Source organism: Prosopis cineraria, unplaced genomic scaffold, assembly GCF_029017545.1.
Source record: "Prosopis cineraria cultivar Desert tree isolate PC_DT_omini unplaced genomic scaffold, ASM2901754v1 PC4, whole genome shotgun sequence".
In the NCBI taxonomy this organism is placed as follows: domain Eukaryota; kingdom Viridiplantae; phylum Streptophyta; class Magnoliopsida; order Fabales; family Fabaceae; genus Prosopis; species Prosopis cineraria.
The window spans coordinates 7,728,567-7,744,894 of NW_026555335.1; the positions used below are offsets into that span (position 1 = coordinate 7,728,567).

The following is a 16,328-nucleotide window of genomic DNA, read 5'->3' on the forward strand; positions in this document are numbered from 1 at the left end:
TTGTACCTTTTTATTTTTAATTATGTCTTTATCTCATTTTTTTTTAGAATTTTTCTATCATTTCTTCCGCGCAAGGCATTTTTTTTTTCTCTAGCTATTATATTCTTTCTTTTTTTTTTTGCTAGACTCTAGTTATTATATTCAGCACCTTAAGAAATTTAATTACAAATAATAAGCATAGTTACAAGTTACAGCTAGCCTATGTTACCCTGTGCAATGCACGAGGACCTAAATGTCAACATTTAAACATTATAGCAAATAATAATTATACTATCATTGAACAACACATTATAATAAACTTTGCTCTACCACAATCACATGCAAGTAAATGAGAAAATAAAAAAAAATGGTTTTGCAAATACAAGGCTTCAATTGTCACACTAACAACAACTTTTGAAATATTTCCCTGCAAACAACATTTGTTATTGAGCTCTTTTGATGACAGTCATCTCCATGCAATAGGATCTTTAGGCCATTCATGTCTTTAACTCTTGATAATGCCACATATAATTGACCATGTGTGAAGACAAGCTTTGTAAGATATAATCTTACATGATGTAAAGATTGCCCTTGACTTTTGTTGATAATCATTGCAAAGGATAGCGACACAGGGAATTGCCTTCGTTTCATCTTGAATGGCCACCTACTTTCTGAAGGATTTATGTCCATCATATGGATTAACACCTTATCATTTTGATTTGATCCATTCAATATGATCCCTTCTATGACACTTTTTCCTAACTGTGTGATTCGTAATCGAGTTTCGTTACAAAGCCCAGAAGCTTGATCAATATTTCGCATTAACATAACGGGTGCCCCAACCTTCAAAGTTAGCTTATGTGGAGGTAATCCAGAGCAAGTTACCATGTTCAAGAACTCTGTTGTATACAAATCATCAAAGCTATCAGAGTCTTCTATTGACTTGCATACTGTATTACAACCAAAGTAATCCACAAATTCACCAGGTAACAAAGAACACATGAAATCATTCACCTCATTCACACATTCAAGTGTTGGAGCTAGAATTGCCCTATTATTAAAATATTCAGTGTTCAATAAATTTTCTAGTAAATTTGGATAAGTAGAGGACATAATAGCTTCCATAAGATCTGTATAGTTTTTGATCATGAAGTTAAGGGGGATTTCAATCTCTGCTATACCATCATGTGGTAATCCTAAATTTCCATCACCAACATCTAGCAACTATTGTGAGAACGTTTTTAATTTTTGTTGGTCATGATTTGCAGAATTTAAAGTTAATCTCATATTCTTCATCAATTGGAACACCTTGCAATAATCCCATAAATGTGATGAACTAATACATGCATCAACAATGATTACTCTTATACCTTTTGGAATCACTAGAAGAATTTGACGAAAATCACCACCCATGACAACACACTTACCACCAAAAGGACGGTTTGAATGCATAATATCCCTTAATGTTCTATTAAAGGCCTCAATACAATAACTTTGGACCATTGGAGCTTCATCCCATATTATCAATTTAGTGCATTGAATAAGACATGCAAAGGGAGAATTTTGTTTTATATGGCAAACGGATTCCTTAGTAATTTGAATAAGGATTGCAAACCTTGAATGTGCCGTCCTTCCTGAAGGTAACAAAGTTGCAACAATGCCACTAGATGCAACAGTCAAGACAATCTCACCAGCAGCACGTAGAACAGATATCAAAGCATTCCATAAGAAAGTTTTCCCAATTCCTCCATAACCATAAACAAAGAAGAAATGATTAGTAGCTTTCGAGCATAATGAAGACATAATAGAATCATAAATATTTCGTTGCTCTTCATTTAAACTCGTAATCAAATTTTTGCATCAATCTTCAAAGCTTCTTGGTCATAACATAACTCTTGGATAATGAGACAATTCATGATGTCAACAACTGGCAGTCCTTTAGGCAATGGCAATGAGGGGAAATCTTGAAGATATTTTCCATTATGCTTTAGCATATCATCTATTTCCTTTAATGCCAATTCCTCTTTCTCTTCAATAGAAAAGTTGAACCCTACAATTTAAAGTAAGTCAAATATTAATTATGAAGATAATAAAGTAATATATATCAAATTTCATATAAGAAGTCTATGATGTTTAATATACCTGTTAAATCATGATTATTATGAAACATGTAACATATCTTCAGATAATATATTTGAAGTATGTTTCCAAACAAAGTCAGGACAGCTTAATGAGGAGCATATTAACATGCTAACAAACATTTTTTGCAGCAATTTTTCAGAAGCCCAAATAGAAGCCTCTCTTATTGCATTGATAAATTCATTGTCATCATCAAGTAGTCCCCGTGCAAAGCAAGCGGCTTTAAAAGTTGAATGTATCACACCATCAACAGTTTTAATATCATCATACGAAGTTGGCCCTCTAACCTTCGTTAACAAAATTCTAAGAAAGTAGAGTTCTCCATATGATGGGGAGACATGAGTAATTTGACCAACTACAAAACCTTTCTCTCTTTGTTTCCATGTTCTCTTAAACCTTTGGTACACATAATGTTGTGGGAACTCAATATATGTAAGCTTTTTTGCATCATCTTCATCACGATTCATTTTCATCCATGCAAGGAATTGAGATTCACAAACTCGTGGCTTGTCTAGCAACTCAGAAACATCATCATAATTATTATAAATCATAGATTGTTGATTTAGAAGATGAAAACTTAGTCTCTCTACTAAAGGATATCTATGGTGAATGGTAAAGCCAAATATACACCATGATCCCTCGTATGCAAATATATAGTGACAATTATAATACTGTTGAATCTCATCATGATTATCATAGATTGTAGCAACCATTCTATCATTGCTTTTGCTAATGTACTTAAATAAGTACTTAATTAAAGTAGATTGATTACATTTTTCAACATTGATGTGACCTTGGTACATAGTTAGAAGAATAGGATTGCAAGGAACAATATATCTATTGTCTAAAAGTATGCCTTTTACTTCAATCACTTTCCCATCATCCCTTCTTCTATATGTTGAATAGCTATGTTTATCAATTGTTATACTTTCATTAAACTTCTTAGGGAAATACTTGCTACACTTATTATCTTTCATGCATGGAGATTTAAGGTTACCACGACCACAAGGACCATGAAGTATATATTTCTTCACTAAATCATGTAACAAAGGTGAAGAAGTCTTATCTGGTATCTCAACACAAATCATATTATCAACACTATCTGGATCTTTGACTTTGCCATGTTGATCCAGAAACAAAAGTATGTGAGCATACGGAAGACCTCTTTTTTGGAATTCTATTATATATACTTCTGTAATAAAAAATAAAGATTAAAATATATATTTATAAAATAGCGTCATTTAAAACCATGCAATTAAAATTAATATACCTGTATGAATAGTTCTAAAAATTCTTTTCTCCTTGATCTTTTTCATCAATGATTGTAGCTTCATTTTGAAAACACGAGATAATAAATCCAGTCTATCTGAGGGAGACAAAGAATGTTGCTGACAGAATCGAGTGATCTCTGGCTATGCAGGATTGCAAGTAAATGTGATAAATATATCTAGATATCCTGCCTAACGACATATGGCCATTGCATCTTGGTAATTTTGAATCATATATCTTGCTCCACCAGTAAATGATGATGGTAAAATGATTCTTTGACTAGTAGATGATGCACTTCTTTCTCCTTTTGTCAATGCATCAGACAATCCTTGATATAAGTATACTCTGAGCTCTTTTTGATGTGTTTTTATCTAAAGTAACCTCTGTGATTCAATCATAGTATACCCATCCACTATGAATTGTTGAAATAGCCTGCGTGCATGTAAAATTGTAGAAATCTCATCTTCTTTTATCATTAATCTATAGGTAAAAAACTCTCGCATACCAACTTTTTTCTTCTTTTTTGTTACAGCAAGGGTTTCTTCTCTATGATCAACATCATCTCTATAACCATCCTCACCATATGGAAATAAAATTGGATATTAAAGAGGAAGATATGACGCATGCAATTCATCGATACGTTAAGGTAATCAAGATAAGTCTTCTACTATAATATCTCTTCTAGTAAATGACATATTTATATCTCCTACAATCAAGGCAGCAACTTCATTTATAGATGGGAGATTATAAGTATGACCATCATGTTGACGTGTACTTATCAAGCGAAGCCTAAGATTGGTATCATCTTGATTCTTCAACATTGATGATGCAAGACGGTACTGTTGAATATGAGGGTTGAACTTATCTAAGGCATCCTTTATTTTTTGTACAATTATTGGATTGATTTTGACTGTACTTAGTGTTTGCTATAAAAAAATATATGACACCATCATATTAATATCAACTTCATAATGCATAAATTTAAGGAATGAAATGGCCAGAAAAACATCAACATTAAATTACATAACAGCGAATATATAGTTTGCAACTTCATTATCTGTATCATAAATATACAGTTGAGAGTATACAGGCTTAGCTCCTTCTAGTGGCAATAAACTTCCAATCTTATGGTAATTAATTCCAGACAAGACAAATGAATATAGCCCATTCTTACAATTGATGCTATGGTTTATTTTTCCTCCCCATAGATGTGAAAGAAAACATGTTATTATATTGCCTTATATTCATAAGGAAGTTCTTTAATTCAGCTGATGTTTTGTCAAAGAAAAGGCTATGTAACACTTCTGGTGGTCTTTCAATACTTGGCAAAAGAACTTTACCTTTGAGACAGCACATGGAAAAAGTGTTCACAGTTTTAAACTTGTCTTTTTTAACTCTTTCATTAAACTATAGGAAAGCATCATAGAATCTGCATTTATATATAGGGTCTCCTTCATCTATATATTCTACCAAAAAAGAAACAAATAAGATTAAACCATTTAAAGTTGAAATTTTAGAAATTTAACTACTGATCAGAAGTAAGTGATGTTGTGATTAATATACCAGCAACTTGGCCTAAACCATATTTCTTTAACTTTCTGTAAGTTGTCCTTTTACTATTAGTTTGATATGTTTCAGCATTTTGCTCATATGCCAAATCACGTGTAATTAGAGTTGGTAGCTGCATAGATTTATATCCCATGTATAATATTAATTAATTAAATCTTATTACCTCCATAGATGGTTGAACCATATTCAGTACATTCAGTCTCTTCATTCCCATTATTGACATGTGAAAATTCAATATCCTTGTAAGTTTTTTCTGTGGCTATATAAATATTCAAACCTAACAAATAGAAATAGTTTACATGAGAAAAATTAGGATAATATTTCAAAATGTAATATACTAAGAGGGTTTATGATGTGTTTGACATTCATGTATTGAAATTACATATTGTGAAGCATCTTCATGATAGTTTTTATCGTATTCAAAAAGTATGAATATAATCTGGCATTTACCTCTTTCATTTTGATGTTGAGTTATGCAGTTACTGTGTTCAGCGGTATCCCTCACAGAAGAACAACTTGTATTGGAAGCTCCCACTTGTGAATCTTTGAAAAAATATTCTATGGCAAGTTCCCTTGCACTCTTCCTCTTCACTGTATGTTGTTTTATGAATTGTGTATCTTTTTGTGCTCTTTCATCTTGCTGATGAGTGTTGGAGTTACAATGCTGACCACCATCTACTACGAAATAGTTGTTACTTTTAGCTTGTGATTATAAATGTTGCTTAAAGTTTTCTATGCCAAGAAACCTTGCAGATTTCTTTTTTTAGGTAGCACAACATCTGATATATTATCAATAATCATTCATGACACAAAGTGTAATTTAATAGGTGTATCTGATAGTACTTAATTAACTCAAATGCATATACTTTATAAAATGAAAGTACTCACTTGAAACAGATTTTTGGTCAAATCTAAATGATAGGTTAGTTGCAATGTTAGTTATGTTTTGTAGAATAGCTTCTGGCTTTCTCTGGTTCTTCCAGCATATTTTCCCATCCTGAGTCAAGTTAGAAGATGGCTGAGTATGTATGTTGTTGTTCCTACAAGAAACTTGATAAGAGGAGTCATGCATGTCCTGTTACAATATTGCTTCCTTGTCAGTGGTGTGGTAAAATCGATGCTTTCTTTTTTCTCTGTAACTATGAATTAAAAGGTAGTATTACTCACATAACGAAAGGCAGCTAAAATAGAAAAATGAACTCTGGGTAAATGTTACTTCAAACCTAATATCATGAGTGTTAGATATAGTTTGAGAAGAATCTATTGTTGTAGTCATGAAGTATGAAGGTGTTGTAGCTTGCTGGACTATTAGTGAATAAAGATTCATTGGTGTATGAGGCCTTTTTCTTTTAGATCTTCTAGATAGATGTTTCTCCTCCATAATTTTGTAATCGAGAATGAAGAAAAGATTTTACACCAGGAAGACAGCTACAATTTGTTGAACTTGAATGATTTTTACTTGCAAGGACATGAAAGTAACTTTCCTTTGTTGCACTAAAATGGAATAGATAGCAAATAGCAAATATAGTCTATACAAAACATGATATGGAAAGAGTTTGGCTATATTGTCAGCCTTTATCACACTTTTTACTGACTTTATATTAAAAAGCGTAAGGAACAAAAAAGGTTATAGAGTATTTGGCATATTGTTGAAACTATCATAGATTCTATAAGTATTAACATGCAGTAAGTTGGTTACTTAATGATAATATTCATGTGTTAATTGGACTAAGAAGTTGGCTTGTTGTTCCTTAGTAAATTTATAAACATGCTACCTAGGCCAATCTTTATGATTTTATTCTGTTAATAACAATGATCACCCTTGAAATTTATATAATATAAATGAAAGTTAGGCACACATTTTTCTTATGAGGTAATAACCATTACATTTGTGTTTTGACTTTGTTTTCTTAATTGAAGATTAATAGTAGATTTTGAAAAGGAAAAGCTGTGAAGAGAAGCAAGAAGCTAGAGTTCTCAAGATGAATTAGTGGTGAAAAATTGGAATAATAACTAATAAGAATGAGAGGAATGATACGTCATTTTATAAATAATAACCCAAGCATATTCTCAATTTTAGATATATATATATATATATATATTTTCATCTATACATATATAGAGGAGGTTAACATTAACTTCCATATCCATGGTAAATAGTTAGATGTAAAATGCAGTGCACAAAGAGTACATAAAATTATGTATAATTTATAGATAATAAAAATTTATATAAATTATATAAATGATAACATCCCATAAATTTAATGAAAAAACTTATATACTTAATTTTACATTATAATTTTGTTCAACCAAATTAAAACAATTGAATTTTAGAGTATTAATAAGTAATTAATTACTTAGGGGAATTTTATATAATTTTCAAGTTGGTCATAATATGCATTATAATTACCTAATGATTCAATTAATATAATATTGAATTTGTGGTTTGTAACGTGTAGGAAACTTTGAAGGTGTTTTTGATTTGCATTATTATTCTTAACGTGTCAAACTTCATTGGTTAATATAATAACTAATAAAACTGGTAAATAAAAAATGGTTTAAAATAACATAACAATTAAAATCATTGCATTACTAAAAGGAAATGACTAATGACAAATTAGTGCATATTACCAAGTATGATCCAAGGTCAAAGTCTTCTTGAAACAAACATAAAAGCAAACATAACCTAATACATTTGAAAAACAACAAAGATAACCTAAGAAGAAACTATAATGTTAAACGAACATGCAACACATAAAGGAAGGAAGCACGGTTTATTTCTTCTCTTGTTTGACTGATTTCAATACTTTAGGTTGGTTCTATGAAGAACAACCCACTTCATTACTGCTATCAGCATTAGTTGAAGGTATAGCTTTCTTTCCAGTAGACTTTCTCTTCCCTTTTGAAGGTGGAGGGGCTATGATAATTGGTGGAGCATTAATCTGGCTCATGGTCATATCATTAAGGCCTAAAAGAGACTGCTTATCAATGACCACACTCTCTTCAATATCTTTTTGGACCATATTAGGATGAGTTTCCTAAAATAAATGGTTACACAATAATATTAACATTGACTTTAGAATAATAAATGTAATTAGATCTGTGAATAATTAAAAGCTTATCAATTTACCTCATCTTCAACAATGACAGATTGTATTTCAGCCTATATGAATAGATAAAGTAGGAATTTTGAGGTTAGAGAATATTATTATACAGGAAAAGGATATTACTAAACCAAACATTACAAATTTTGTGCTTACATCATCAACAGCTTGACCAAACTGATTCATAAGATTCTCACATTCAGTGTAATTCATAACATTAATGCTGGAATTAGGGAAGTCTTTGTTGAATTTATTGAGTTTTAGTTTTAGCAGCATGTTCTTGCCAACCAATTTATCTAATTGATCAGGGAAATCATAATCATGTTTATCCTGTCATTTGGAAATAAAAGCTATAATAGTAGTTAAATGGTACAAAACAATAAAGACTAAAGATTGCAACACCCACATTGTCAAGGATAACCTTCAATTCAATAGCAGTATTCTGAATTAGCTCCACAAGTTGTTTGTCCTAGAATATGACAGAAGCCTTTCCTGTGCTATCTTCGATAGTGTAATGGACTTTTAATCTAAAAAAATAGAGTTTGCATTACATTAGTTTGAATTTTTAATAGAAACCCTTAGCATTAGCATTGATATTTTATATTATATGGTTAAATGACAACATTACTTTAATACAACAGATTCTGGTTTCTTCTTGCGAGTAGTACATAAGAGTGATCCATTCTCTTCCTTTGTCTTTATTGCACATTTGGAGCAACCTTTATAATTCCATCCATGGCGAGTGTCTAACTTAATAATTTTGCAGCTTATCAAGAAAGGGCCATCCTACACAGATATGGTTGAAAGTATTCAGTGATGAATAACGATTTGTAAAAGATAGCATAATGTACCTAACATTGAATATTATCCTTACAATTCCTTGATTTAGTATGTCCATTATATTTATTTTTTTTGGCATTGCGCATCATACTCTCCATTAATCTTTTGGTGGACTAAAAAGGTGTTGGCTGACTGATTGTGCTAAATATTGGTGAAGGATAGTCCTTGACACTATATAGAAATGTTAAACTATTTGTAATTGTACAAAGCAATATTAATAAATCTAAAATTTCTTCATAGAATTAAAAAACCTTTCAATAAGTTCATTGACCTCCTTGTTAGATGGGTTGAAGAAAACTCGGGTAGCATTAAAAGAGCTACAGATTTGAGGTCTCCCTGCTTCATTACGCTATTATACTTAAAATAAACACATTGCATAAAAAGATAGTGGAACTGACATGTAATCCAAGGTTAAATGTCCATACCATCCTCAGAGAAGCCAACCCTGCCAAGATTGATTACAACAACAGCAGGTGTTGTCGTATTCTTAAGGTGGTTGAGCAAAGTATTGGTAGAGAACTCATCAAAAAACACACACTCAGTATCATTTTTCTTGCAATGTTAGAATGATTAGAAAAAGTGAGGCAGAGACATTATTTGGAATGGTACAAATACTTCAATAAGTTAAGGTATGAGAACAAACTGATTGTCAACCAAGACCATCCGCAACTTATTCTTGGTTTCATTATCTCGCCTATATTCTTCAAGTGAACCTATTGACTTTACAAACCCGATAGCATCTAAAAGGAAGAAAAACAACAATGAGTATAGGTTTGTCACAACTTCTTTGATGCAAATATTATATAAACATAAGAATGAGAGGAAATTACTAAAGAGGTAGTCAATAGCATTGTTTTCTATTTGTTTTCATAGATCAGAAATTGGTAGGAATGAGTAGCTGTTATTCAAAATATCTCCAAGTTGCTGTTTGATAAAGGTCTGCTGCATGAAGGTGATCTTGAATGGATGGTTTGTAGCTCAAAATTAGTTGTTATTAGCAGTGACAACAAAATTAGCAATAAAATATGTCTAAGCTTCCACAGGTCTGTCATGGTATTGATCATGCAGATTTTTTTGGAGAACACTTGCTTGAATCTTGTTTCCCTGAAAACACAATATTGCTTGAATAAAAGTAAAAATATACTGTTTATATGGAATTTGACAACTTACCCCTTCATCAACTTAGACTATTGTGATACAAAACAGTTGATTTGGTGATGCTTTGTAATAGACATTCCACCTTCTTTGAACTCTCACAAGGATACTCCACCTATCAGTACCATCATGTAAATTTTTCAACAATGAGCATCGAGACATTTTGGTTATAAGTATTTAAACAATATGATTTGTGCATAAAGACTATGAACAAAAGCATATTTATAAGAAGATGGTATGTAGTTTTGGCTGTTATTTCCCATGTAATAAAACTATAAAATATGGTTATCCATAGTTTCACATAAGTGGGCCAATTTTGAAAAGTACCTATAAGTTAATTTCATGTTCAAATATCATCTTACCATTCAACATGCACAGTACTTAAAAAGAATTCATGTTTAGAGCAAAGTAACAACAACACAATAGGAAAGGTTGCTTCATATCACAATTCATATATCTTTTAAAAGTAAAAAGAAATAGAATAAATGATATACTACAAGCAAAATGGGTAGCAAAATTACAGCAAGTGATACCAACTACTCATGGACAGTAAAATGATAAAAAAGATAAAATATAGCTACGTGATACTAACACAGTTGAGGTAACCAAGATGCTTACAAGATATGCATGGAGTTGTGAAAGTTTTGAGCACCATGTTTCTATTACTGATAAATAATATAGTGAAGATAAAAGAGCATTTTGTCTTCATATAGGTTGAATAAATACCTAATAGGTAATTTCGTAGGCTGGCTCATGTAATCATTGATCAATCCAAATCAGATGGAAAAGCTCTGCGTCCTATATATAAATTCTGCTTGCAGTTAGCGTAAATTAATGTTTGGAAATACAAAACAAATAGGATGCAATGTCTTTTATGCTGTCAACTATGCTTACAAATAACAAGCTTACAATTTAGGTTAAGTAATCCCAACTGTTACTGAAAGCATATTATAAATTACAACACGCCAATAGCTGAGGTAACCAAGGTCATTAAATGAGAAACAAGAAATAGTGTAAGTTTTGATTACTGTGCATATTATACTGAGTTAGGATATCTTGACATGTTAAAAGTTCATTTTGTCTTGACACCAATTTAAGGAATACAAAAAAAGCAGAATCAAAAATGCTGGTTCAAGTTACCTTTCATGCAGTGTAAGTTTTGATTAATGTGTATATTATATAGAATGAGGATATCCTTAGATGGTAAAAGTTCATGCTGTCTTGATATCGATGAAAGGAATACAGTAAAGTAGAATCACTATTTTATATAAATTGATTGAAAAGCTAAAAAAAAGTAACAATTAATATAAAATCATCTTCAGGGAGCAAGCAAGTCAAAAAGCAATGTAGGATTACATTCATTCAGATGCCTGCAGTAAAGCTAGTCATCCCCTCTTTACTGAGTTAGGATATCTTGACATTTAAAAGTTCATTTTGTCTTGACACCAGTTTAAGGAATACAAAAAAAGCAGAATCAAAAATGCTGGTTCAAGTTACCTTTCATGCAGTGTAAGTTTTGATTAATGTGTATATTATATAAATGAGGATATCCTTAGATGGTAAAAGTTCATGCTGTCTTGATATCGATGAAAGGAATACAGTAAAGCAGAATCACTATTTTATATAAATTGATTGAAAAGCTAAAAAAAAGTAACAATTAATATAAAATCTATCTTCAGGGAGCAAGCAAGTCAAAAAGCAATGTAGGATTACATTCATCAGATTTTGCCTGCAGTAAAGCTGTCATCCCCTCTTTGAGTTGTCTTCATCAAGTTTTAAATTTTCCACTTGGCAATTAAGTAGGAACATGGTCAAAAAAGTAACGTCTATGTTCATTAAAGGTAGTATTTTTTAAACCAACGATAATATGTTCATTCGGTAGTGCTACAAAGAAGAAAGAATTTGGCCCCACATTATGAATAGAGGTTTATGTGTGCTTGTGATATGGTCAAAATATACTCTTTTCCACTAAAAAAAAATCATTCTGTTACATTTTTGTAATAGCAGAACTCATACGGTAGTGCTTGTGATTTTGGGCCTATTTCAGCGTTTTATAGGCGTGATAAGTAAAAAAAAATTATCACTGACAGGTAGCAAGAATGATACGTCGTTCTCAATATTTATGAATCCATCTTCTTAAAACATTAAAAAATATGTTTATATTTGATAGGCCCAACCTATAGCTAATATGTCCTTGCCAGCTCATGAAGGATGTTGTTGCACGGAGCCAAAGTCAAGCCGGATGGTGAGTAGGGAGTAAGATTTGGGGAATAGTTTTTAAAGATATATTAATAGTAAACACTCACAGTCACATCGGTTAACATCAAGGTCTTTTCTACAACTATTATTTCAGATAATGTAAATCACGTGTAAATAAAATAATCTCAGCTTTTCTAGGTTTAAAAAAATTCATAATTTTTGTAAAAAAACAATTTTATCGTGAAATTAGAAACTTGTCTAGTTACAATAAAATCAAGACGTACAAAAATAATATACCATAAGTATACCTTTGGCCCTTTTGTATAACAAATTAACAATTATTATTAATAATAATTTACAACTAAAAATAAAATGAAAGATTATATAATATGGTTAGTAACTAGTAATAAATAATATATAGTTCAATTTCACAAAACAGATGATGGATAGTGGAGTGCTGCCAACAAAAAGTGCACCAAGTTATAAAGTTGATTAAAATATCTTAAAGATGATGATATTTTTATTAAGAAATAACTTCTAAAAATTAGTTTCTTAAATTTAATAAAAAAATTAATTTATTTTGAAAATAAAAAATAATTTTATGATGATGTAATATGTAACATCTCGAGTTTTAATTCCCTGATTAATTAAATTTAATTAAGGTAATTAAGTAAATTGAAGTGGTATGTGGCTAGAGAGGTCTAATAATCTTGTTTGATGCTATTTCAGTCTTAGTTGTGGGTCCGATATCAAAGCGGGCTACTCGGGCATCAAAAGGAGAAGAAAAAGAAGAGTTAAAATTGCTATGTCACACACCGCGGCGCATAAATCATTCGTTATGGCGCATAACCATCTTCGAGCAAAGGAGGACCTCTCTGTGTCATGCACCGCGATGCGTTGTGCGTCTAACCACTATGCATAGCCATTTTCTGCACTTTTTAGACGTGAAAATAAAATAGAAAAAGAAAGAAAAGAAAGGAGAGAAAGGAGAGGCATGCTAAAGCTCTGCTAGGATTTGCTTAGGGATCACTTTGAGAGTATTTTGATGGCTACAAACACCCAAGATAAGTATCATACCCATTAATCTCCCCTTTTCTTTCACATTTATGAGTTTATGGTTGGGGTTTGATAGTAAAAGTGGGATTTCAGTCCATATAGGTTATGGGTCCGAATTTGTTGACTCAAATGGAGTTAATGGGGGTAGATTAAAGTATTTAAACCTATGTATGATAATTTTTGATGTCTTGGGTTGTTGCGCGCCATAAATGTCCGAAAATCCCATTTATTATGGGTAGTTGGAAGTTTGTGATGCCATTAATGGGGAGTTAATGGCTCATCAATGCTATTGGGGGCTAAAGGTAATTATTAAACTTAATGGTTAGGCTCCACCTCTTGTAAAGTGAAGGTTGGGCCAATTTAGTAGTAGAGATTGAGGGTTTTAAATGGTTGAGTTTGTTATGTTGATGGAATTCAAATTGGTTAATTTTAGTTTTGGCTCTTGGTCACTTTTTAGAGTGGAAAATCTAAACTTGGAAGTAAATTGATTGAAAGGTAAACCTTTGACCTCTCAAAAGTTTGAATCCAAGGAAAAAACTCTACTTTGGATAGTTGTATGTTAATTAATGGTTAATTGGTTGTTGAGTGTGAGATTTTGAATGTTACATGCATGAATTGTTGTTGTTTAAGTAAGAAATAGATATTAGCTTTTGAGTACATGAAAAAGCTATTTTTAGGCTTGAAAATGCAAGTGCAAAGTTAAGAGGATTTTATTATGAATATGCCTATATTTTTAGAAATGAATGTGATGATGTGTAGAAATAGTTTTGTGTTAATAAGAAATAAATTTGAAAGAAAAGGATGAGAATACACACTTGGATAGTGCAAGGTCATGAGCCAAATGTGGTTGTGGTATAGTGAGTAAATGAAAGCGAAAAAGTAAACTCAAGTGAGTAATGATTATGGCATGATCAGTGGCGGGAGTTTGCCTATGGATTTGGGGTAGAGAAAATTCATATGGTAATTAGGTTGCCCTCCGGTGCATGGGGGCTATAGCCTTGTCCTACTGTTTTTGAGGGACTGTCTTATAGTTTGTCGAGGGACTAGAACCTAACTATCTCCATCGGTTCAATGAGGAGAGTAGCCTAGGGTATGAGACACCTAGGGATTCGAAAATGAGGGAAACTATGGTCCGAGAGTGAGTTCTGTGATTTTTAACCGGGTCATACCTCACAATTAGTGAGTTTAGGTAGTCCAGTCACACTAATGGAGTCCTAATCTATGTTATAGCCCACGATTTCAGTCTCAAGAAATAAGAAGGATATAAGGTTGGTTAATCATTGCCTAAGTAAATACATGACGTGTCACACATGCTAAGTGGTGGTAGGTCGCCAGAGTATGGGTCTTCTCGCATATCTGAGAATATAGTGATAATGCACCTAATTATGTGAGTAAAGAAGCTCTAGGGTGATAAATGATAAAATGTGACATATGGGCAAATGTTTATATAATTTGATCTTGTTGTGCATGTATTTGTTTTATAATTGATATATAACTGCATAGGGTAGGTTTAACCTTGGTTTCTGAGTGGCTAGACTCACCTATCTTATTTAATACTTTTGGGCTCTAGCTCTGGTGTTGAGAGGAGAAGACTAAAGAGGTGGGGAATTAGTACATTCCTTCTTGTATGCCTCTAGTTTTAATGTAGTTGTGTAATAGCATATGTTTGCCAATTCTAGAATGTATATTACCCATACTTGCACTATTTTGGTTTGAAAATGTTAAAATTGTATTTTAGGCCCTTAGCCTTTATGTAATTTTGTCATATATATGCTTATAGGGCCAAAATACTAGTGCAAGTGTAGAAATAAAGATTTAAGCATGTTTTAAATGATTTGAGTTGAATGAAATGTTAATTTACCTCCCCCTTTGTTTTTGTTAAATTCGGGTTAACGAGTGAATTTCAATTATAATGATGTTTCGATGCTTGCAATGTGTTGTACTGGTAGTCCTAAGTTTATTGAACATGGTCTAGGTGTTAGAAAAAGCTTTGGCAATTGTTGAGAGTTTTGGACACTCATTTTGTATAAAAGTGTTAAAAAGTGGTAAAAATATGTTTGGGTGTTCAACTTCCTAGTGTGATGTGTTTTGGAAATGAAACTCATGCCATTAGCTAGTATAAGAAAAGAGCTTTTTATAGATACTTAGATCACGTCATTCGGACATCAGACGAAGAATCGGTGTAGTCAGAAGTTTTTTGATTCTACTGTCAAATTGACAATAGAACTAGTGAAAATTCATGCAACACGTCGCGGCGTATGACACCTGAGCTGCAACACATGGCACAGAGAGCAACACACCATGGCGCATAGTGCGCCCGCCGTGGTGCATTGCTCTATATTTTAGGACATAATTATTCTTCATCATTTTTCGACTTCTTTCACTTCTATGAGATATCTCATGCTTTCGAAACTTATCTTTACTCTAATGTGAAATATTTTTATCGATGTTAACTTGTTTTTATTTAGAAAAATTTGGGATCCTTTATTTTTGAATTAAAGACTTGGTAATCACTCTTTGGAGATAATTTCTCGATTATCATGAGCTTGATTTATTAAATGTATTTAGTGGAGTGAGATAATACATAATGGATACTTACTATTTAAAATACATAAAATACAATTAATTGTATAAAATTATTTGCTGTGAGATTGTGAATTAAGTCACAAATGTAAACTTTTACAATTAGTAATTGAATGATATTTTATTGGTTATTTGAAAAATTAAATATATAACATATGTAACATATAAATAAAAAGCGGAGACCTTCTGGACAACCATGAAATAGCGACAACGGTGGTGGCCATAAAAGTAAAGACTGTAACGGAGAAGGCGGACACCACCGATGATTTTTATCATTGCAACGTAATGGTAATGACAGGTAAGTCAAGTCGTTCCTGTCCATTTGCTGTCAACGTTCAAAGATATTTTGCTACCGCCAAGAAAAATTTTCAGCCAAATATACGTTTTATTTTACGGAATATAATATCCGACATTTTTAAGTTATTATATGTTCTG

At 31.8% G+C, this 16,328-nt stretch overlaps 1 protein-coding gene across 1 annotated transcript; it reads right to left on the reverse strand.

Annotated features, from left to right (window-relative positions):
* Positions 1-375: 375 nt before the first annotated feature.
* LOC129308449 (ATP-dependent DNA helicase RRM3-like) lies at positions 376-1,782 on the reverse strand. The gene is made up of 2 exons (XM_054949559.1): positions 1,288-1,782; positions 376-921 (listed from the first exon to the last, which is right to left on the reverse strand). The coding sequence occupies exons 1-2, from the start codon at positions 1,780-1,782 to the stop codon at positions 376-378; spliced, it is 1,041 nt and encodes a 346-aa protein (XP_054805534.1).
* Between the last annotated feature and the right edge of the window lie 14,546 nt (positions 1,783-16,328).

Excerpts from the sequence above, each read along its gene's own strand:
- LOC129308449 (XM_054949559.1), bottom strand. The coding sequence starts at position 1,782 with ATGTCTTCATTATGCTCGAAAGCTACTAATCATTTCTTCTTTGTTTAT. Across the intron at positions 922-1,287 it reads ATTTATGGGATTATTGCAAG|TCAATAGAAGACTCTGATAG; the intron begins GTGTTCCAATTG and ends ACAGTATGCAAG.